This window comes from Lepidothrix coronata, unplaced genomic scaffold, assembly GCF_001604755.1.
Source record: "Lepidothrix coronata isolate B3197 unplaced genomic scaffold, Lepidothrix_coronata-1.0 Scaffold140, whole genome shotgun sequence".
Taxonomy (NCBI): domain Eukaryota; kingdom Metazoa; phylum Chordata; class Aves; order Passeriformes; family Pipridae; genus Lepidothrix; species Lepidothrix coronata.
Window position 1 is genome coordinate 1,849,881 of NW_016690320.1, and position 24,148 is coordinate 1,874,028.

The following is a 24,148-nucleotide window of genomic DNA, read 5'->3' on the forward strand; positions in this document are numbered from 1 at the left end:
CCCGGGCGGGCCGGGTTGTTTGTGACGGCGTCAGCGGCGGCCGCGGCCCCTCGTCCGTGCCGGGCCCCGCGGGGGCCGCGCTCAGGTAGGCGGCGGGTCCGGCCCGCGGGGGCGGCCGCGAGGAGCTCCGAGGGGCTGCCGTGGGCAGGGGCTGCCCGGAGCGGGGCACAGCCCGGGGCGCCGGGGCCGGGGCAGCCGTTGGTGCTGCGGGGAGCGGGTGAGCGGGGCCGTGCGGGGCGGCCGCGCTGCTGTGCGGGGCCGGGCGGGGGTCACTGCGCGGGGGTCACCGCCGTGCTGGCCCCGGCCCCTGCCCTGGGCGCTGGCGTTCGCCAACTTCCTTCCCTCTCATCCTGAGCCGCTGCCGCCCCGGCTGATGCAAGGTGCTGTGTTTCAAAAACACCGGCGCTGTGTCTTTAACCGCGCTGGCCCCGCGCCGCGCTCTGGTTCAGGTGCAACAGGAGCACCTGTGCGAGAGCAGCGGTGGGGACTGAGCAGGGAATGTCCGGCGCTGGCGTGGCCTGGCTTTCAGAAGCCACATTGGTCTTGCTGAAAATCATAGCCTGTATGGGTTGCTAAATATATTCCTAGAGAAGAATGTTACTGTGGGGAAAAAAAAATTGCCACTTAGCAGAAATAATAAACTTGCAGGAGAACCTTGAAGAGTAATGCCTCTAAACCTGGTTTTATTTCTGTTGTGTAACAAAGAAGCTATTGTGGAAGAGAACTGTGAGTTTTTACTTGCAGTGACAGCACAGCAAACTCCACAGAACACATTCACATTCCTGTTGGTGCCTGTTACTCATCTTTGTCAATGCTTATTGAAGGTTGTTTTTTTTTTCATCTAGGAAATCCTCTTTTTAAAAATGCTAGAACTTAAGGGTTTGTTTGGATTGGAGTGGTTATTCTTTCTGAGTCTGGTATTTATTCTGCTTCACAGTGGATAAATAGGATGTGGTATCTCATGTTTATTTTTATATAGATAACTGGGATAACTTGTGTTACGTTAGCAACAATACATATGGCTGTAAGCTTTCAGACCTTATGCTTCTGGTTTGCATTTAACTAAGGTTAGGAAAATAGTTCACACTTCTGAATCCCTGCCCCTCCAAATACGATAAAGTTGAACTCTGAATATAATGGATATTTATTTTGACTAGATAGAAATAAAAAAGGTGGTGGCAGTAGTGGCACCGAAGATATCTAGTGAGAATACAAAACCAGTGAAACTGTGTGTTAGGGGTGTGGGTTTTGTTTTTTCTTTTTTTTTCCCTAAGTCTTTCCTTCTGGCTTAGCCTGACCTACAGGAGATGTGTGACACTACTGTATCCTCGAGTTATCCCTGCCGTTATTGGACTGGAACCCATTAATGTCATCTGGATTCGTTAGGAAGTTTGCAGGCTTTATGTCTGTTTAATTCCTTAGTAGCTCAAAGCTACTTTTTCAAAATAACTTGCATTCAGGAAGTGCCAGCCATATCCAGCACCTTTAGGCTGGTAGGAAAAGCATACTGGTTCTTACTGGATCTTTGTCATTTGGTGGAGAATAAGGCTGGTGAAGTTTTTGTGAGTGGATCAGTTTAGCCATTTGGTCCATATTGGTCTTCTGTATTTCAATTTACTTAAGGGACCGGATTTGACCTCAGATTTAGTTATGGCTATGTTTGATTTAGTTATGACTATGTGTGTTATTAACCTCTTACAGAAATAAGAGGTTTAGCTGATGATTGAAGTTCAGGAACACCATACCTAGGTAATTTTTTTATTAAAGTTTTTTAGGCTGTTTTCATGTTTTAGAGCTAACTAATTATTAAAATGCCTTACTTTTGATAACTGTTTTACACATGTATGTTTAGTGAATGTACTTGTAGGAATGCATTGACCCTAAAGCTGCCCTTCAGTCTGATGCCAAGCTATCTATGTATCATCGTTTGGCTAAATTTAGCAATTCGACCCACAAACCTCAGTGTTTTTGTAATTATTCCGTTTTTATTCCATTATTTTTCTTGATACTAAAAACTTTTCTATTTTGGAGGCTGATCACCTGTATGCAGTTACACACTATTAGTATAATATTCTGGTTGAATACAAGATAAATAACTTTTAACTCAAAGTCATGTATCAAAGTGAGCAAGTAATAGAAAATGATGATTGTCTGCTTCTCTGCTTTTTTATAATATTTTTTGATGATGTCAGTACCCACACAGTTAGGTCCTGAAACTTATGTTTGGGAAGGGAAGATGGATGTTTACATGTGTGTTCAGTAGAACTGAGTTTATGCAGTGCTCAGTTACCTGCCAGTCTGTGCTGTGGATGGGGAGGGAGGGCAGGATGGCATTTGTGTTAACTTAGCCAGGGCCCAGGAGGAAATGCTGCAGTAGCTGGAGGAAGACAGATGTTACAAAGTCCAGCACAGAATCTGCTGTTAAAATCTGCCCTTTCAACATCTGCAGATGCACTTGTATCAGAAACTGTACTGGTGACCTGAAGTTATCCTTTAAGAGTTCTCTTCACTTTTTGCAGCATAGCCAGTGATGTTTCTGACAGGTGATGAGTTCTGGGGCTGGTAATTACCTTCCTCTGAAAGGAATGCTGCTGCTGCTGGATGCCTGGTCAAATTGACAATAATTAATGACAGCAAGCAGATGTCATTGTCACTCTGGAACACAGTCTTTGCCACTTGGGCATTTGTTATTTTCAAGATTGAAGAAGTATGATTTTTAAATAGATCACGATTAAAAAAAAAATTTTGATCATTATATGCTGTATGACAGGAAAAAACCCAAACCAAAATACATCCCCCCTACTTCCCCCTCCCAAACCTAACATTCCCTAATTGAGATTCCAGGAAAAGCACTAATGAAGGAAGAAAAAGCTCTACAGGAAAATGACAATCATATTCAATCTAGGGCTTTATAAAAAAAATAGAAATTCAGTTTCTCTGTAAGTTTGATACCTAAGTTGATTATTAGTGAATATATTTGCCTTATAAACTGTGGTTGTTATGGTCATCACTGCCTTTTTTACAGAGGTACTGTAGGTATGTTAATTGAAGTTAATGAGAAAAAAGCATTATCTTAGAAAAACATACAATAACGACCATAATGCAGAGATAGGAGACAGATGTTTACTGTATTTTGTAAGAAGGCTAAATGGAATTGAAAGTTTTGTATTTTGTTGTGCCAGTTTCTGGCCATACTGGCGTATGTTCTCATTCTAGGTTTGTGTATATTTTTGGTGTTAACAAACTGGGAGTAAAGATGGAGAATAAAATAGAGTTAATTAATTTAAACACGTAGGTGCTTTTCTCTGTGTTCATACTGGAAGTAATTAGATGTGGGAAATAAAGCAGGTGTCTGAAATTCTCCAAAGTTTTATTGAACCATGATTTCTTTTACTGTTTTATTACATTGATGTACAATGAAACAGGCAATTGATTGGAAATTGCTCAGTTTTGGGAAGATTTTCACCAAGATGAATCTATAATGAATTTTATTTAACAATTTGATATATTTTTATTTCAAGGAACAAGAAATGCATTAAAGTTCTTTTTAAAGTCATTTTGCTAGTTGAGGACCTCAGAAATTGATCTGAATATGCAGCAATCATGAATATTCTGTATTCCTGGTAAATTCCTGGTAAAAAGGGGAAAAAATAAGCAGGGAGCTGCAGCTGGACAGCTTTCTTCTGAAAATAACTCCCAAAGTCCCAGTAGTATTGTAACAACTAAAATTTGTACTTCAGGTTATTTTCATGCTGGTTTTGTACTCACCAGGTACTCTCTTAATTTTCCTCAGAATCAGTGCATTTTAGAGCACTTGGAAGGAGTGAAAGAAACATAAAACATTGCTTTTGCCCAGTAGTTGGAGAGAATTAGTCTCAGAAGATCCTGATTTGTGTATTCTCAAAAAACCCACAGTGTTTTTCTTGAATAAACTGTAGTTCCTGTGCATGTAACAATCCAGAAATTATTTCCCATACCGAATCATCTCTAAAACAATGATACTACAGACAAATTTTAACTTCGATTTTGATTTATTGACTACCTTTGCGTGTATGTGTTTGCTTTGTGTGTCTTGTGTATTAAAAGAATCTACTTTTACTTGCAGTGTGTTTTGAAAATGTCTGAAAATTCCAGTGACAGTGATTCCTCCTGCGGCTGGACTGTCATCAATCATGAGGTACCGGTTTCAAATTAGTAAAGTTCTCTCAGTTTCAAAAGCACAAGAGAGCTGGTCTGAGGCTTATAAATGTTGGGCCTTGGTTCCATTTCTGTTGGTAGCAAGCTGGTATTTAAGAGGAGGTTAAAACTTCTTTTCCTTGTTTTGGGCTGGATGGACAAGTTGGAATCCTGTCACCAGAAGAAACAGAAAACTCCTGCACACCAAACAGGATAAAGGAGAGCACAGGCTGCTGGACTCTGCTCAGATAAAAGGGAAAGGGTTTACAAATTGACTACAGCAGTTGGATTACTCAGCTCTGAGTTGCAGGCTTTGTTTTCATTCTTGGGATGGTTATTTTACACTGTAACCGCAAGTGAATTATGCAGTCTAAATGAGTTAACATAACACAAGGTTATGGGATGGCAGGGGTTTGTCCAACCAAAGCAGAACAGATTTCTGTTCCTGGTTATTCTTTTCTGGTTCAAGGTAATAAGAATGGGGAAGTACTGGTGTTTGGGAGCTGCCATTATCAGCATTCTCCTGGTAAGACCCCTTTGAATCTTGGATGTGAAGGAGGTAGAATGGATGAGATGGGTGGGTACCTTCACACAGGTGTTACCCAGGAAGGGGGTGATGTGGACTTCTGTATGCTTCAGTGAAGTGGTTTGGATATTTAGGAAAGAGATAGAGCTGTGGACTACTGTAGTGTTAATTTCTCACATATCATTGCGACCTGTGTTGGTGATGACACAGTGGAATCCGTTTCTGGATTTGTTTTGCACTGAGTTAAGAGAGGCAAGAAATGGCCATTGTCCAGATTGTGACTGCAGAGAACTGACAGCTGTGTGTGCTGAACTGAGTGTCTGCTTTGGACAGAGAGGCAGAGCTGTGTATTGTTGGACTACTCCTGAGAAAGGACTTGCTAATTTTGTGTAGGAGGGTAGTGAGGTGATAATATCTTTTCTTGACCTCTTTGCTGTTACTGAAATGGAAGGGTGATGGAGGTCTAGCAACAGATACAGTGAATCAGAGTTCATGCATTCACACCAGCCTGCGTGTTTTAAAGAAAAGGCTACCTTACCCTATACTCAGGTAGCCCAGTTTCTTGGAATTTTAGCTAAAATTATAATCTGTTTTAAGCACTATTCCTAATGTCTGCCTTGTTGTAGAACCTGGGCAGACTGAATTTTTGTTATTATTTTCTTTATTCACAATTTAAGAAATGAAAGTAACGGTTCTTTCACACCAGAGATCAGTTGTCACATAGTAAATCTATATACCTATCAATAAATCCCAGCCAAGCCAAAACCCCCAAATTAGTTTGTATTTTCTTTCCTGAGATTTCTCTCAGATTTTAGTAAGTTACTTATAATTGAGTTGTGAATTTCTGCAAAATTTTTGAGATTAAAACTGTGACACTTCTACAGACAAAAAGAAGAAAGATATAAAGCTTTAGACATTTTTCTGAAACAGGTAGTTTTTGAAGCCATTTACAAAGGAGCATACATTCTGCAATCACATTACAAAGTTATCTTATGCAATTCTTTTTGAGGTATCTAATCTTTGTGAAGTACAGTCTCCTCTTAAAAATGAAAGCATACGTGTTTGCTTGAGTCCCTGAAATGAGACATCCAGGCAAACTGATCTGGAAGTATTACTACTACTGTAATTTCACACTTGCTGTTGCAAAAATAACTTATCTCTGTTTACAAAAACAGCTCAAGTTATTTATGGATCACAGTGACTTAGTATTTTTCAGTTATGTTTTGCATGTTTGTAGTTTTCTAGAACCTTACTTGTGTTCCATCAGTTCCTTTAAAAAAAATTACAGTATAAAGATTAAATATTTGGAATTGTCAAGCATGTTGTTTGCCTTTAGTGCCCTGGTCTCCTAGCATTGTTAATCTTCAGTTCCTGTTGTGCTCAGAGGGTGTTGCTGACTGGCAGCTGACTAATAACTAAGACTCCTTTCTGGATTAAAGACAGAAATCTAATTTAGAGTTTGTATAAGTATTTGTTTTCCTTGTGTCAAAGATGTACTATTAAAGCAGCTATTCAAATTTGCTGACAGGAACCAAGATGGAGGAAAGTTATACATAGTTTTTCCTGGTAATAGCATTTATTAATGTTCATGGTGGTACTCTTGAAAGTTCCATTTTGGGGAGGTGATGTGTACTTACATAAAATACATGGACATGTGTGCAAGAATTAGATCCCATATTCAGAACCTTCCCTGTTTCTCTAAATTCCATTTAATGAACAGGTCTAATAAAGGTAATAAAAATAGTTATTTAAAATACTTAGCATAGTTATTAATTGATGCCTTAATTGCTGTCCTTTTTCCCCCTAGAATTGTCCTCCTCTGACTTTTTTCAGCCTTGGTCATGAGTATTACACACTAACAGTTGTTTTCCTCTAGTTAATGACTTGGTGTTTCACTTGCTTTTTTTTTGCTCAAAATTTTCTTCAGTTTTAAAGGTTATTGTTCTTCTGTTTTTATTATTAATGTTCTGTTTTCTCTGTAACCTTTTTCTCCTGCTTTAGTGTTGGAAACCCCAGTAACTGTAATGTCCATTTAAACTCTTCACCTTCAGGGTTCTGACATAGAGACAGTGACTTCAGAAAATGGAAGCACAAATGATAATCATGAGTTTGTTTCAGAAGAATATGTTTCTTTGCAAGAAGAGGAGCAAGCAGTTGATTTGCAAGGTAAGATATTAAAAAAGGAACCATTTCATGAAATAGATAAGTATCTATTATAGCATTGGCACAAAATTAGAAACTCACAGTTTCTATACTTTGCAGACCTCTGTCAAAGTACTTGCTTCATCAGTGTCATGGAAAATATTCAATCATCACCTTATAAAAGTATCTTTTATTGAAATAGATGAATGTCTTTCATTTTGTCAATACTTTGGATGTGTTATAGAATAGTGTGCACTGATGCTGTTGGAAAATAGTTTATGGAAGTGTTATTGATAAAAGAAGTATTCCTTAATAATGTCATAGATCAAATAAGAATAAATTGGAAGGAACAGTCAATCCTTGTACTGCTAAAAAATAACATTGTGACACTGTGTTAGTATTTCTTGAGTTGGAAGTGCAAGTCTGGTGCATATTAATATAATGAAAATCCTTCCACTTATTTTAATTACTAAATTTAATACTACTGCTGTGTTATTGCTCTAAGACTATTGCTGTGAGAACACAGACATGACAGGTTCAGTGTGCAGTTGACTAAATTTGGCTTTGTTTCCAAATTCCTAACGTCTCCATGTAGAAACAGGATTAGACACAGAAACTCCAATGAATATCTGGAAAATACTTGAATTACCCCCGCATGTCTTTTTTTCTACCTGTTCTTTTCATTTTACTTGCATTATGATCAGTATGAGAATTTGGATTTAAGTGTCCTGGATTCTGATATTTATGGAAGTATGATAAAAACAAGATTTAGTGCCTCTGATACAAGCACATAATAGAAATATGTCACAATTATATCTATTTTATGGGGTGTGGGCATAATTTGGGGTTACTGGTTTTAATTTCATGTTTGTTTGCTTGTGTTTTTTTTCCTCTTTTTATTTATATAGCTCAGTGCAGCAATGATGAAGAGATACCAGTGGTAGATAACACTGTGTCTGGATTTGAGGAAACTCAGACAGTTCCAGAGGTAAAGTACATTCTGTCATTCAGAAGCTTCTCTAAGCCCCATCTGACAACGGCAAGAAATGTTTTGAAGGCATTAAAATTAAGATACAGATTTTTCCTTTCTTAAAGCTTTAACAAATCTCTTTTTTTTTTTAAAATTACCTTATATTGTATATACCTGAGTAATTTTCACATTGTCCCTTTCCTCAGGAAAAGAAACAAAAAATTCCTGACGATGGGTCCTGCGTTGGAACTATTAGCGATGATTCTGACATTGTTACACTTGAAGCTCCAAAGCCAGAAGAAACTCAGAGTCAGGAGGAAGCTCCAGCAGATGGTGAAGAAGCTCAGAGTTCAGAGGATTTTAACATGGGTTCCTCGTCTAGCAGTCAATATGCATTTTCCCATGTAGAAACTGGTAAGAGCAGGAAATCACTAAGCAACTGTGTGCGAAAATATCACCAAAAAAAGACCCCAAACCAGTCTTTGCTTAGGGAACCTTCTTTGTGTGGAGAGGGGGAAAAAATAGTGTCCAAGTATTTGGAGTCTCTAGAAAAACTTCAGGTGCCCTCACACTAAAATTTTGTTTGAATGTATGTCTGCAACCTTTTTCTTTGAAGGTGATCTGTCCCATTAAGCATTCACTATTTTAAGTAGAAAGTAAATTTGTAGCATATCTTGAAGAAGTAAAATTCTCCTGGCAATTTTTTTGGCTTTTATAGAGTTGGCCTAAATGAAGAGCAACTGGGAGAGAAATGATTTTTGGTGCCATGAGGACTAATAGCAGCATGACTACAAAAATTTACCTTCATAGCTACATAGAATATATATATATATATATAAAGATTTTCTCAGTACTTGGTTGGAATAATAATCATATTCAGGAGGAGTGATATGAATATTGGTTCAATTAAAAACAAACAAACTTCTAAAAGAACAAAAAAACCTCTTACTGTTGTGTTGCTCTTCTCTAGTTCTGCAGTTTTCCTCTATGATTCTTTTTGGCTGCTTGCTTGTGGTCTTTTCTGTTCCCTTTATGCTCTGTAGCAGTTTTGTATTGCTGATTCTTACTCCAAATTAAGTTTATTTCAAGAGCAGGATTTTACTTAAAATACTGTTTTATCTTAGAAATAGGATGCAGCATCCTTAAATGTTTATATATCTGTTTAGTATCCACTGGAAACAGAAAATGACAGCATCTAGTTATAACCAGTGATGATTCGTAACAAAGCAGTTGCCTTCTTTGTCTTCTGGATGACTCGACTTAATTTCTAATTTAAAATTTAGTTGACTTTCTTTTTTTCTTTTAGGATGAGTTCTAAAAATGCCTTTTTTTTCCCCTCTATGTTTTTGTACACTAAAGTCAGTTGGCTGGAGAAGCTGAGGAAGATTCCTGATTGTGTAAGGGGATGGGGAAATGAGGTGAAAGAGCATGTGTCTCGCAGTCTTCCTTTCCAAGGTGGTGTGATTAAATTTGATCAGCTTGTGTAAAGCTGATTGCTTATGGCTTGCATGGAGTGTTCTTACAATTTTCAGTAGCAATCTGACTTGATCTTATAGTACTGATATTCCAGAGAGATGCTGAAAGCCAGTCCTCACTGGAGAATTGGCTAAGCTGTCAGTGCTTTATTTGGTGTTCAAAAAACCCGTTAATCTTGCATGGAGATTTGGAACAGACATCAGTGAGGTTTGTACTACGTTTTAATGTATGTATGTATGTGCTTGACTGTTTAAATGAATGGTTCCTGTTGGATTCCAAATCAGTGTGTGACTGGCAAAAATAATTTCTTCCTTCTAACTTAAGCTGATTTCAGCATGGTGTCTAGTGCTGCTCAGTCAATTGATCAAGTATTGCAGAAAATATCTGGAATACTTTTGCAATTATTTTAAATGCCAAAGTTTTAGCAGTTGACATTTTCATGGTACTTTTTGGCAATGGAAATCTTTGCTATCCACTTCCTGTTGGGTTTTCTATTGTGTTGGAAAAACTTCAGATTTTTTCTAATGTAGATACTAAAATGTTCTGCAAGGATTTTCTGCCACCTTTATTTGCAAACCAGTTCCTGTTTAGACTGTCTTCACCATGCAGACAGAAATGTTTTAATACTGCTTCGTGAATGATGTTAAACGAGCAGAAGTGCTCATATGCTGCAGTGAATTGTGTCTGGGCTTGAGTCGTGTCTTGCAGAAATGTCAAGGAGAATCACATTCTTAAACTGATGTTACTTCACCTGGTTTCTGGTGTAGATCTGACACTTAGTAGCAGCTAGAATTTTGGACTGCTATTGCAGTTACTCTTTGTTTCATCTGTAGTCCTTTCCATCCTGGGATTGTCAGAGTACAGCTTTGTACTGAGTCCTTACAGCAGCTGTAAGGCAGGGTCATGCTGGTCTAAAAGTGTAATTGCTGTTGACAACTTGCCAGTAAATGCTTATGAATGGCTCTAAGTGTCTTACAGCATTTTGCTTTCTGATTGTCTTTTTTTTTTTTCCCTTTTCTATTCTTTGCTGTCCAGTGTATATCAAAGATTTTCTCATTTGTCTAGAAGCAGCTTGTTGCTTAAACCACTCTTGTACTCCTTGTGTTTAAGTTTCTTTGGTTTTTGAAAACCCCCAAGAAACCCCACAGATAAGCAATAGTAACACCTGTCTTACTGAGTCTGTCCTCTATATTCCTCTGTAATGTCTGACCTCTGCATTCTAGTAATGCATTCTGAATGCTTGTCTTTATTTTCCAGGACTGGGGAAGTGTGCATCTGCTTAAATGACTGATTTTAAAATAGTGTCCTTCTGTACCAAGCTATATAAATTCATTTAAGAGTCTGGATATCTAAGTCGCTGTTTAAGTGATTTGTCTTTATTGCAAAGTCTGCTTGGTTGGTTTGGCTTGACTAATTGACTAAAATGGATTTTTTTAGGAAGGGGGAAAGCTGTCTTCCATTATCTGGCATGTTGCTTGTCCGTGGACTCATAAATTAGACATGTATTCCATATACTAGTTGGTAATCTTTTCTGTGCTTGATGTAATCACTTCTATCAAGTTGTAATTTATTTTAAGTGAAGAATCTTAAGTGGTAATGCTTTTTTATAGGTGATAGCTAGCACTGCTTGGCATTCTTGTCTGTTCAGTGATGTGTGCATGGCTTTGCTCAAACAAATGATTTCTCAGTTGAGAACTGTTCAAGGACAGTAACTCTGTACTTATATTTTTACATTTTGAGTGATGATCTCTGATATAAGAATGAACAACCATATTTCTAGAAGGGACATTAGTACTGTGTGATTGTGAGCAGCAAATTTAGTGTCCGAGCAGGAGCACTTTGTCATGTGCTGGAGGCTCCATTGATCAATCCCATTGAATCCATTTCAGGCATGTAAATGAGGTACAGCAATGGAGATACTTGAAAGCTACATTTTTAATATACTACTGCTTCCCCTTACACTTGAAAGTTATGCTTTTAAAGGAGGGAGATTAAATAATAATTACTTATGCACTGGATTATTTGAATTTATTTACAGTATATGCAGCAAACACTTGTACCACTAATGGGAACAAGCAATTACAGCTCAGTTGTTACTTTCCTGGTTAGAATATATGGCTTTTGGACCACAGACACATGAACATACAAATGGTATCATAAATTTTACAAAAATGCTATAAATGATATTTTTTAGGGTTAGAATTTGTTCTTATCTCAGATCTTGACCAGTTCAATTTACCAAAACATCAGTCAGGTAATACAAGTGTTTTGGATTAGGAGTGTTGGGGAAGGACAAACAGAAAAGCACCTGAGCAGTTATTTTCCTGTGCAGCAGTGGTTGAAAATGGCTTTTTTGAAAGGCAGGTAAAGATGTTAATAGGTAGTATATGGCAGACATTAAAAGTAAACAAAATTGTGTATTTAAATAAATTTGTATATTGACATTGAATATTTCTAATAGCCACATTAATAGAATTTTAGTGGAATTTTGTCTGCAGCTGCATGTAGGTCACAGAATGAAGTTTTTTGAGAGAATATAATAAAACCATGTTTGTCTTCTAGGAGGCTTTCTTTTAGCAAGCCTTATGTTGCTCTTTTATTATTAAATAGTTCAGTCTTCATAGCTGCAAGAGAAGGAAAGCTGAATTCCTAACCTTTCTACTTCAGAAGAATTTGAAGAGGCAATACATGTAGATGCTTTAAGAGGCAGAATTGTCTGAAAGAAACACTTTCTAATGATTTAGTGGTAAGATTTGTGGAAGTGCTGTACAGCTTTTTACTGATGTTTTCTTGATTCTCTATCATTTCCTTTAAAAAAAATAATTTTTAACTTTGGAGATGATGCAGTCTGTTCATAACATCAAGCACAAACTATAACACTGAGAATTTTAATTTTGTTTTATTTACGTTCTCTAAGATAAATGCCAAATACATTCTGCATAAACCTGATGGATCTTGATGCTCAGATCGGTTTTTAAAGCTACAATTAATGCATTTTAAATACTGTTCTCTGCTGTTTTTCAGTTTTTCCATCTCAGGCCAGCAGTGAGGAATCCAGTAGTGACGAGACCAGCAGCCAGTCCAGCCCGGCCGTGCGGAAGCGCCGCCCTCGGAAGAGGTTGGTGTCCAGCTCCGAGGCCGAGGGCGCGTCCCCGGCTGAGCCGGAGGCTGAGCCCCCCAGGGAGGAGCAGCACCAGCGCCAGTTCAGCAGTGGCCTTAACAGATGCATCGTCCTGGCCTTGGTGATTGCAATCAGCATGGGCTTTGGGCACTTCTATGGTGAGTTCCCAGCAAACAAAATACACAGAATCAACCTGTTGCATTTTATTGTGGCTCTGATATCTTTTCTCGTTCTCTGCTAACAACCTAAACCTAAAAATGAGAGAAAGCAACTGTTAATGAATTGGTAATACAGGGAGGTCCTTCAGTGGTGCAACTGTGTTTAATATAAACTACTTCAAAATTAAAGTAACTAAATAGAAATTACATCTTGCTTGCCCTTCCAGATAGAAATTTCTTGTTGTTCTCGTAATGCAGTGTGTACCCTTCATTTTCCACTTATGTTCTTTTGGAATAAACTTGTGGTAATGCTTAACATTCCTAACAGCATTCAGAGTCATTTCAGGCTTTTGTCCCATATGTACTTGTCTGGTAAATGTAAGAGCAAGTCATATTTTTCACAGGAGTTTGTAGCATCAATATTTTTCTCTGAGAAAAATGTGCTGTGTTTGTCCTTGCAATTCCAGAGTCATTTAGGGAATCCAGGATAGCAGCAATTTTTCTGTGTTCAGTGGCTTGCCTAAAGTTAAACACTACATAAGTTGTTACTGCATGTAACAAAGCAGCAGAACTCATTCCATATGCGAATCTACCTAGTGCTTTCCTGATTTTCTAAGATGCATGTGTTATGATAAAAGTGAGGGAGGACATGGCATTCAGTTGGAGGCTGGGAATATGATTCCCATTGGATTTGGTTTTGACTGATTTTTAGGCATCTGAGTTTTGATACTTATTTTGAGATTTATACTAATTTTCGCTTGACCAATTTTTTTATTCTTAGGTAAACCTGAAGGTAAGAGCCATGAATGACTATTTTGGATGCTGTGCTTGCATTCAGATTAACTTTTTAAATTGTATGTATGTGTACACACACATCCATATATGTATGCATATTTACATTAAAAAAAATAAAATGATAAATCAAGTCTCAAGAATTGCTAGTATATGTGAGATTATAGGAATGACTAATCCAGTAATGTAAAACACTTTTTATGTAGCACTTGCAGCAGGTAGTAGTAATTAGTGCAAAAACTGATTGATGTGTGTTGGCATGTTGGAAGCATAGAGGAGCACAATGACTAGACCAGTCTGTGGTAGTGCTTGGTGGTGGTAACTTGAGATTTCAGTTCTGTTAATCACTTCACACTGTATTTAAATTAGTGTTAATGATAAATACTATCCTGTTAAAGAACTTTGGATGGATGAGAAGTACATTTTGAACATGAACTCAAGGTCATATCTTTATTAAGGAATTCACTTGTTCATTAATTGAATCTGTACTTCAGAATAAAAGTTGTCATCACTGATGACAGTGATTGCAGCATTTTGAGCAGAAAGAAAGTAACTGTGTGGCTTTAGTTTTTGCTTCAAGTTAAAGTTCTCCATGGTTATGTGATAATTGATCTTTCTACCACTAGAAAGGAAATCACATCCTACTTTCCATCTTCCTGTGCTCTAGGTTTTTTCTAAACACAGACTTGCAAAGAGAAATCCATCTCCCTAGGAATGGATCCATCTCCCTACTTTGCATTTTCATGATTTGGCTTGGAATGAATGTTTTCCTCATCAGTCTCGTAACATTAGGGTGATTGTCATGGAAGAGGGTTGGAAAGGGTTACTTTTTATGAAATTGCTTCTCTTTTTTTGGGTAGATATCAAGATAGTGTTTTCCCTTTAGCTCAAGATCTAGGACCCCTTTAAGACTTTGAGATGTAGAAAGCAACTAGGATTAGATCTTAATCAGTAACTTTATCCTAATCAGTATTAAACTGAGTTAACTGGCTTTATCATGCTCTAGGAAAGAGGTCTGAAAGAGGGCAAGCTTTCCAGGTAAAGCTACAGTTAAGTAGGAAGTCCTTGCCAGAAAAATGTCTCCTTGTGGACATTCAGATATTAAATATTTTTCTTTCACCAGAATCTGCAAAGGGGGCTATGGCTCTAATGCAAGGGATTTGGATAGATTACTTAAAGAATCTGAAGGATACTGTGACTCAGAGTACCAGCTGGAAACACAAACCAATTACTGAGGAATGGCACCTCATTATGTTCATTTTCAGTGTTGCTAAATGTCATTTTTGCTTACTGTATCTAAATTATGATTTTTGATGAGGAGAGAAAAAGAGCTTTAAGTGTTTTTCTGTAATTCAGGTTCCTCTTAGCATGAACCCTCTACACTAAATGATGATTTTTCAGATGCAGTCTTCAGATTGTTAGGATCAATGGAATTCTTCAAAAGTACCTGTCAAACATAAAAATTAAAACCAGAGTTACTGTCAGTATTTTTAAATTAACCTGTGGAAGGATATATGCTTCCAAAAAGTATTTGCTAGGACTCTGCAAACTTAAAATCATTTCTGCAAAAACATTGCTTCCCCTTAGCTGAATTAAACTATTGAAGTTCAACTTGGTTTAATAGACCACTGTCTGTTCTCAAGGTCACACTTGACAGTAGGTTAAATTAAAATTAAGAGAGCACAACATGCTTCAATGTAATAGTATTTATAGTATTTTTTCTGTTTAACAATACATCTCCCCCTGCCTTTAAATACAGAAATGCAACTCTGCACATGCTGCATTGGTTTTGAATGAAATACCTAAAAATTGCTGTTGCCTTCTGCTCTAGACTCAATTCAAGACACTCTTAAAAGCATATAAATAAAAACTACAGCAGTGTGAGGATTTAGGGAACACATGCATAGGTGGGGAAGTACCAGTCAAGAAGTTGTCCTTGACAAAAAAAAAAGTGGTGTCTAGTACAGCGAAGATATTTTTTCTGAAAACCAGTGTCTCAGCCTTTGTCTGACAAGTGAAAAACAGGATATTTGCTTACTCTTGAGCCTTTGCTCATGGATAAGGATGACAAGGCAGGGCCTGCAGTACTTGTTGCTTTGTGAGCAGTGTGCCATAGTTGTGTTTCTGCATGAAAGTTTAAATACTGTGCTAATACTGTCTTATTCATGTAAGTTTACTTAACAGTCAGAGTTGTTGTTCTGAAGTGGATAATGCATGGATCAGTGGTCTTCCTTTTATCCTGGTTGACTTGCATGTTACTAAAAAAATTACAAAGAAGTCACACATGTTCTTTCCTGCACAACTTCTGTTGTTTTGGATCTAGCTTGTTTCTGTGTAGTGTTCCAAAATTCCTTTATTTGTCATCGAATAAAAAACAGTGTAGTAACTAATTTTTTGATCTGAGAAATTGTTTATTATTGGAAGAAACAGAGTTGGTATGTAACAATGTGGTTTTATAATCTTTATTTTGTTACAGCTAACCAGTTACTAGTAAGTACTGGGCAGAAATGGTAAGGTAAGAATGCTTCTGAATTTGCAGAGAGAATGAAGAGGATGTTTAGGTTCCTCTGTTCCTCTGACTACTTACTCTGAGTCAGTCTATCAAAGGAAAGTTTTTTATCTTTGTAGGTACAGTTCAGATCCAGAAACGGCAGCAGCTGGTGACAAAGACACGTGAATTCAAAGATATGAAAGATGACCTTTACCAGTGCCAACAAGAGCAAGGAGATCAAGTGCACCACAAAGTGGGGGTAGGTTTGAGCTTAGCTGGAAGTCATTGCATTATTCTGTCATTATGTCTGTATTTTACACAGTGAAATTAATTTATCACACAAATCCATTGAATTTTTGTCTTTAGTAAATTCTTTCTGAGAACATAGTTTTTCTTTCTCTTGAATTCTTGAAAGAGATTTATGTTGATCAAATTTGTTTAAACATACTGTGTTTTATGTAGTCTAGGAGTTATCTGGACACAGGGACTGTCTCTTTTCCTGGGACATAATGCCAGATTGTCATTAATAAAGACAGCAGAAGTAGAACATGCTGCTGAAAACCTGTTATAGGCTGAACCTACAGGTTTTGTGAATTTGCTTTCTAAATTATCAATGATTATTAATTTTTTAAATACTTTACTTGTACTTTTGGTTTTTTACTGTTACCTCAGTCACAGAGATTAGGGAGTGCTTTGTGTATGTGTGTTATCTTTTTTTTTTTTTTAAGTTTTCTTTTATGTGGCTGTAAACAGCATTTATACATAATTCAGTATGTTCTAGAGCTTGTCACTGGTGCCAACAGACTGGGGAGATCCTTTTGTGTTAAAATATAGTTACATGAACATGTATTTTCAGCCACTAATTTGGTTCAAAACCAGTGCATGAAGTTCTGCCCCAATTGTTGAATGCCCATACTTCTAATTTATTTGGATTTTGTAATCTGTAAATCCAGTTTGCTGAAAATAAATCAGCAGCAAACATGCACATCTTGAATTCCTTTTAAGATGTTACAGTTCATGTACCCAACTGACTATCCTTCAGCCAGTTAAACCACTACAAGCAGGGGTGATGACCTCTGGTTGGAAGAGGGAGTCTCTCACATGGTCTTTGTTGCCAAGAAAGTGTTTGTGTGATAAACAAACTGAGCTGAGATAAACAAACCAGCTCTATTTTTGCATCCTGCTGTGATATGTTTCACTGCATCCAAAATGACAAGTAAACTCTGTTTGGGCTACCATGGTTTTTCATCTTTCTAGCTAAAATTGTAACAATTCTCACTGTAGTATTTTTGCTTTTTTTCTTTTTGTTTCTTGTAGTCACTCAAGGGAGATCTTGCCACATGTTTGACCTTTAATGAGGTGGAGAAGAAATCCTTCGATTCTCAAAAAAAAAGCCTTGCTGCAGAAAATCAGCACTTAAGAGAATCTCTAGAGAAGGAAGAAAAAGCTTTGGCCTCACTTCAGGAAGAATTAAGGAAGCTAAGACAACAAATTAGAAACTTAGAAGATAAAGGCACTAGCACTGAATCTATTGTAATGGAAAATCAGAAACTAAGGGAACATTTGGAAGAGGAAAAGCAAAGAAACAACAATTTTCTCAGGCAAAAGGAAACTCTCTTTGCAGAGGCACAGATGTTAAGGCGAGAACTGGACAAAGAACGTCATGTTACAGAAGCTCTGAAAAAAGAACTGGAACAGTTAAGTTCTCGTCAAACACCTGACAGTGCTAATGATGATGATGATGATGATACATTAAGAGAAAATCAGGAAATAGAAACTCTACGAGGAAGACTAATAGAACTAGAGAAAAAGCTGAACTTCGAGCAACAACGCTCTGATTTATGGGAGAAGCTATATGTTGAAGCAAAAGACCAAACTGAAAAACAAGAAATTTTTAATGAAAATGGACAAAAGAAAGGTGCTAAAGGGCAAAGTAAGACTAGAAAGAAATCAAAGGAATCATTTTTTGGTTCAGTTAAAGAAACTTTTGATGCTATGAAAAATTCCACGAAAGAGTTTGTAAGACACCATAAAGAAAAGATTAAGCAGGCTAAAGAAGCAGTGAAAGAAAACTTGAAAAAATTCACTGATTCTGTAAAGTCTACATTCAGACACTTCAAAGACAGCACAAAAAACATCTTTGATGAAAAGAAGACATCAAATGATAAAAGATACGAGGCACACAAGAAAGCTCGAACTTTTTACCGAGACCATAACTCCTACGAGAATCAGAAGCACACACATTACAGGGGACCCAACATGCCAAAAGATTTCAAAAGTGGAAGAAAACATCATTTTACAACATTTGAAAAAGATGCAGATTCTCAGAAATGTCTCAGTGATGACTTGTGTAATAGAAAACACCACTTTGTCCCGAAGGGCTGCTCTGGTATTTTTGAATGTGCTCATCAGGAATTCATTAGTCTCTTTAACAGAGTATCGGATCCTATCAGGGTGGATGAATTTAACCGGCTAATGAAGAAGTATTTGCAACAAGTTGTGCATAACTTTCATCACTGGAGAGAACTAGAAAATTTCATCAATAAGTTTTTTCATAATGGGTTATTTATACATGACCAGATGCTGTTCACTGATTTTGTCAATGATGTCAAGGATTACCTGGAAGATATGAAGGAATACCAGAGTAATAATGAGAAGGTTTTTGAGGATTTGGACAAATACGTCTACAGATACTACTTTCACTATGATAATTCACCCCAGTATGGACCCAGGTGTGTTTCTATGTTTCCTGAACTTGATAACACAATGAATTAGTTTTTGTAAAGACAACCAGTCTCCTTGTTCTATTAGGTGCTCTTCAAGAGGGTAGATAGATAGACATAGACACTAGAAGACTTTCTGAAGGACTCGGTGGAAATACTTAATTGTGTTACATAAAGTGGATCTGTAGTACCTTACATATAAATTTTGTGTGTGTAAATAGCACAATCTAATATTTCTGCTGGGTTCTTTAGAAAACAGTGTAACTGTCAGTAGGATTTCCTTAGACTGAACAGCTCTCATTGCCTGCCTGATGGAATGAATAAGTGTCTTGGAAGGAGCATTAACTAGGACTTTATTGTTGTCCTTCCCTGAATGAGGTTTTTGAATATATTTGAGCAGTCTGAGTCCTGTTCTGACAGGTATATTCCCTGTTGGCTTTTCAGGAATTTCACTACTCTTGTAGCTTAGTATAATACTAAGTTAGTCTGTAGGCCCAGAGCAGAGTTCATCACATAGCAGGCTTTGGTCCAGGTCCTGACCCTGACTAACTTTTGTTCAGGTTTGCTTACAAAGGTCCTTGGCATGAATTGTTTCCTGTGTTAACTTTCTTGTATCTAAAGGTATTCTCAGGGCTTCTACAGGGCACTTGTGGTGTGCAGCCTGGCTGGCCCAAAGCTGATACATGTGGTGGACTGTTAGTACTGCAGACACTTTGGTGAAAGCAAGCTTAGTAAGCAGCCTCAGTATACTGTGTGGAACTTGCCTTTTCTGGACTACTTATTAAAAGCCACATAAAATATATACTTACCATTTGTCTTACAAAATTGGCTATATAGTCCCTTGTGCTAGTGTTTATTCTGATCAGGTAAGAACAAATGCAATGTATAAACTCATTTATAATACATGAGAACTTGTCCTTGTAGCCATAACAGAACCTTTTGTTGTGTTGGTATTTAGTGCAAAGTGTATTAACTATTTAGATCAAGGTGCAGTTCTTCAGTCAGGTTTCTCTTTTGTGCTTGTATTGCTTATTAATTCATGCATTTCATTGCAGCTGAAGTCTGAATTATTAAATACTTTGGGGTTTCTAAATATTACGTGAGGTAGTACTTTCTCCTGTAGAAAGTTGAACCATGAGGATGATAATCCTATTATCAGCTACCAAGTAGCCTTTTTAATACGTAGTTTTGGCAAATGCATATTTGTTATGTTTTTTATTTACAGTCCAAATACATATTCCTAATTTATTATTAAAAAGAACTTTAATTTTTAATTACTTAGTTTTTTGAGAATTTATTTTAGTTTGCAGAAAAACAACTGCAAATTCATTTACTGATAGTATTATACAAAAGTTTGTGTGATGAAAATATTCTTAATTTAACTTTGCAGAAGGCTAGAAACAGTAGTCATATGGTAACAGCCTGTAGGGTAATGGGACTGTTTGCATAAAAAAACTGCAACAGATGAGCAGCAGGGTTTTGCCAGTGCTGTCTCCCTCTGTATAAATGTACTTACTGTACATGAAAACCTCTAAGTGTCCATCTTTACTCAAAGCATCCTTTCCTAAGTGCCTGTAAAGTTTTCCTTATTTCTGTAGAGCAGAGTGTAAGAGAGTAACTGAAAAGTAGATTGAGACCTCACCCAAGCCATCACAGTAGGAATAATCAAATAGGTGTTTACCTGGCTTTATTCTAAAAAGGTCTTTGGGCAACCAACTGCAGAGCATTTTTATTTTTAGAAAGCATTTCTTTTATGTATACTGCTTTATTGGTGATTTAAACAAACAAATCCCTCACACATGCTGCTTACAAGAGAAAGGACTGCTTAGTACTGATTTTGTTTTCAGTCAACCTCTGCATGTTAAAAGCTGCTCTTGACAATGTAATTGTGTTTCAAAATGCTTTTAGATAGATGCTTTCATAAGAGTAGTAATAAGCTTTTGTTTACTCCTTGCAGTCGACCTAAAAGACCTTCTTTTACACAAACTGAAAATTCCAGACATGAAAAACAGGCTCAGAAGTACCATCACCGTAATAAAAGAGAAGGTAAATGGCATAAACATGGTCGCACTAATGGAAGACACATGGCAAACCTTGAAATAGAATTGGGGCAACTACCCTTTGATCCAAAATATTGAGTAATTTATTGTAAAAATAAGATTAGAATTCACATCCTCTCTGGAAACTAATCGTTTTTCAACAAAGCAGCAAGATGCAAGGTTTTTTTTCTGAATAATTTGATTTTTACACATTTTTGTTAACAGGCAGAAGTCAAGCTTTCTAATTTGCATATTCTGTACCGTTGCTTTAACTGTTCTTTGGAAGTGATGATAGTTTGGGTGCCAGCAGTATTGTTGCAGAAACTAGGCATGCAATGACTTGTGTATGAAAAATATGCTTAATTGCATTCCAGTAGCGTAGTTGAAGCTTGAACCATGCATAATGTACCAACTATTAACTCCAATGTTTGATATACTAACTTCATCTCATCCTTCAGAAAATAAGTCTACATTGTGGTAATGTATTTGTTAGTGTTTGTAACCTTATATTTGCTTCCTGTCTTCGGGGGGTGGTTCCAGAGCCTATTGAATTGTGAAGAATTTGCTGTGCTGCATTCTAATCAGCTTGCTGATTTAAACACTTGAAATGTCTTGCATATCTGCATATTGTAGAAGAAAAATAAAGAGACATTGTGGGTAAAAGTCTTTATTTATAAAACAAACTTAGCATAGCTGTACAGTTCTATAAAAATGGTCCAATCTTGTCTATTTTTTAATTGTGTAAGTATTTATATGGTAACTTTGGTCTTCCCAATGTTTTCTAGTGTTGTAAGGTAGGTCAGCAACCCCACCCTGCCCTGTTGCTGCTGAAGTTGCCATTGGGAGGGGGTTTCTGTGTTTCCAGACAGCCAGTGGCTGCCTGATCAGAATTCCCATTCAACTTACCCAGTTTCAGACTCACTACTCTCTCCTTTCTGCAGTATGAGATCTTCTAAGCACAGTTACTGCTGTGCAAAACTGATCTCATCAGCTCTCAGTTCTAGAAACTCTTCAGGTATGATTCATTTCAGCTTTTCTCCTGTAAACAAAGATGTGGCTTCCAACTCGTCCTTGAGGCACATGAGTATGAAAGACAGTGGCTGTTTTCTCATAGCCCCTTAAAGCTAGAAATGGTGATATTTCCTGTGAACAAACACACACCAGTTTACAGTCAGAAAGTGCAGTTGGGAGCATAACAACCAAAGTCTTCTGAAAGCCATCAGTTCAACTGTCCCTGGGAAGCTTTATCCTTTATTTTAGGAAAGCCTGCTAGGAAAAGAAGTACCTATCCTGTTTGATCCTGTCCGGAGTGGATATTCACCAGACACCACTGTTTGAGTGCATGGACTTCATTAAAGACTTGAGAGGGTAAAAGGTACTGTGACTGCAGGCATTTTTGCTTTTCACTGTTGCTTAAAAGTGCAAGGTCTGGGAACAGATGGCACATTTATTTTAATATGGATTGAGGAGAATTCCATAAAACATTACTTTGTGGCATGAATTCTCACAGAGGAGAGGGCATATATGAACATGAAGTATATATCACTGGAGTGGTATCAATACCCCATGTGCTAGAGGGTTCAATTTTAATTTAAGCTGTGTTTTATTAAAAAGTTGTGGATGATAATGTTCAAAAATCTTAACTACAACTCTTCTCTAATTTATTTTGTATCCTCAAAAGTAGCTTATTTCATCTTGCAGTTACCATACCTGTTCTAGCACATTGAAGAGGATCAAGTGACTGGGTAATAACGTGTCATTGTAAAACTCCTTATTGAGCCAGCCAAGTGGATTAGAGTAGAACACATCTGCTTCATCAATATAGTTCTCATTGCCAGTTAGGTCTGGGGGACACTGAAGGAATCTCATTTTTAGAGGACAGTGAACGTGACTAGGGAGAAAAACAAAAACATGTTTCATGATAAAGTGATCGGTATCTAAGATTTGAAATAACTCATCACTTTAAAAGACACCTCAGTCAAACCCAAAATTGATTAGGTTTTTTTCCTCTCAATCATATTTTCTTCCCTTCAGTACTTCATACGAAAGCAAAGTAGATCAAGCAGATTCAGCTCCAAATTGCTGTGACTTTGTTGTTTGCAGTTCAGAGAAATTTTATCATAATAAAAATACCATCTGCACAACATCAGTTTCTTAAAAAGATACTTTTCCATATCAGCTTCACTTTAACGTTTTGTTTATTTGCCAGGATCTACTGCACAAGCTTTTGGAATAGTGATCTCAGTCACTGTAATTGTATTTCTTTACTGCCTAGCAGCAGAAGTAAATGTAAAATTAATACAGTTTGATTGTAACAATTAGTACCATAATGAAGCAGTGTGATGTACTTGGAGAAGTCATTAGATTAACTGCATATCCTCATACAAAGCTATTACATAAATGAATAAAGCTCAGATGCTGAATTTTATTCTGTGGTATAAACATTTGGCTTATGTCCCCTATTTGTTAATAGTTTTGCTTATGTCCCCTATTTGTATTAACTGTATGAAAAATCAAAACTCTTCCTGTATACATTTATCTTTCTCAATTAAGCTTTAGAAAAAGAAATCTTAATTTCTGATAAAGTGTATGGATTTTAATATAGTGCACTGTTAACTCTTTCAATACCTGTAAAGTGGAGTGGAGTGGCACGGCATCATGATGAAGACAAAGGTTTGTGACTGGTCAGAGTTATGACAGAGTTGCTGTATGTGACTCATAACATCCAGAGTGCCTCGCTGGTGAATCAAGCCTGTATACAGGGCTGGGAGCAGATTGGATAAGAGCAGGAAACTTACTGCAGATTTCTTCCATGCTTTCAGGTGTTTCAAAGAATATCCTGCAGAAAATTTGAGTAAGTTTGGGAGATAAGCAAGTACTAAAGTTTCACACATTTTTGAAAGTACCATAATATGCTGGCAAACCATTACTCAGTCAATAACAGTACTTTGCTTTCAGATACTTTACTACAGTGTTCTTTGAGTCTTTACTCTTTGAATGGAAATTCAAAGGTTAGACTTTGCCCTTTTCAACTCTTGGATTTAACAGGGTAAATCTTAAGCCCACACCTGTCTTCTGAAGTACAGAAATACTATTTTCAAACCAGTGCTTTGTCTCTTTAGACTTTAGAATTTAATTTCTTATAGTGAAAAACAGTCCAATCAATATGGATGAATGGCATGTGGCAACTTACTGCTGTGTTCTGATTCACGCATGTCTGAGTAGAGCCAGAATAAATGGTGCCTACATGTACATGGCTGTGTATTCTTTTTCTCCAAAATGCTGAAAGCTACAGCATTCCCTTCCTGTTATTAAATTTTGAGCTACTGTCCTTGGAAGAGCACACTCCTCCATTTTTCCCCATCTCCCATCGCTGCCCCTTTCCCCCTCTTTTCTTGAAGGAGCTAATAATGGGAAAAGATGTTTCTCCTGGTGGGAGATCACTGCAGAAACGTGTTTCTCACAACCACAACTTAGATGAACATGGCACAGACAACAGCTTCATGTTGCAGCCAGTCTGGAAACTCTTATTAA

At 37.2% G+C, this 24,148-nt stretch overlaps 2 protein-coding genes across 8 annotated transcripts in view; one reads left to right on the forward strand and one right to left on the reverse strand.

Annotated features, from left to right (window-relative positions):
* On the forward strand, positions 1-22,512 carry CCPG1 (cell cycle progression 1). Of its 6 annotated transcripts, XM_017827458.1 has the most exons (12): positions 1-85; positions 4,106-4,177; positions 6,754-6,868; positions 7,753-7,832; positions 8,021-8,228; positions 9,174-9,269; positions 12,315-12,569; positions 13,351-13,362; positions 15,990-16,111; positions 17,170-18,584; positions 20,533-20,621; positions 21,875-22,512. In XM_017827458.1, exons 2-12 carry the CDS (start codon positions 4,118-4,120, stop codon positions 21,910-21,912), a joined length of 2,490 nt encoding a protein of 829 aa, XP_017682947.1. In that variant the 5' UTR covers positions 1-85; positions 4,106-4,117; the 3' UTR covers positions 21,913-22,512. The 6 variants fall into 6 exon arrangements, with proteins under 6 accessions (XP_017682947.1, XP_017682944.1, XP_017682946.1 ...); XM_017827455.1 differs by lacking the exon at positions 21,875-22,512 and having other exon boundaries at positions 20,533-21,318; XM_017827456.1 differs by lacking the exons at positions 1-85; positions 21,875-22,512 and adding an exon at positions 1,713-1,749 and having other exon boundaries at positions 20,533-21,318.
* PIGB (phosphatidylinositol glycan anchor biosynthesis class B) overlaps positions 21,266-24,148 on the reverse strand; it is an 8,565-nt gene continuing 5,682 nt past the window's right edge. Inside the window, exons 9-11 of one of the 2 annotated variants that reach the window (XM_017827461.1) lie at positions 23,243-23,453; positions 22,325-22,505; positions 21,266-21,757 (exon numbers count right to left, since the gene is read on the reverse strand). In XM_017827461.1, the coding sequence (XP_017682950.1) occupies positions 21,626-21,757; positions 22,325-22,505; positions 23,243-23,453 (524 nt within the window). In that variant the 3' untranslated portion in view covers positions 21,266-21,625. The remainder of the gene's footprint in view (positions 21,758-22,324; positions 22,506-23,242; positions 23,454-24,148) is intronic. The other variant, XM_017827462.1, reaches the window with a different exon arrangement.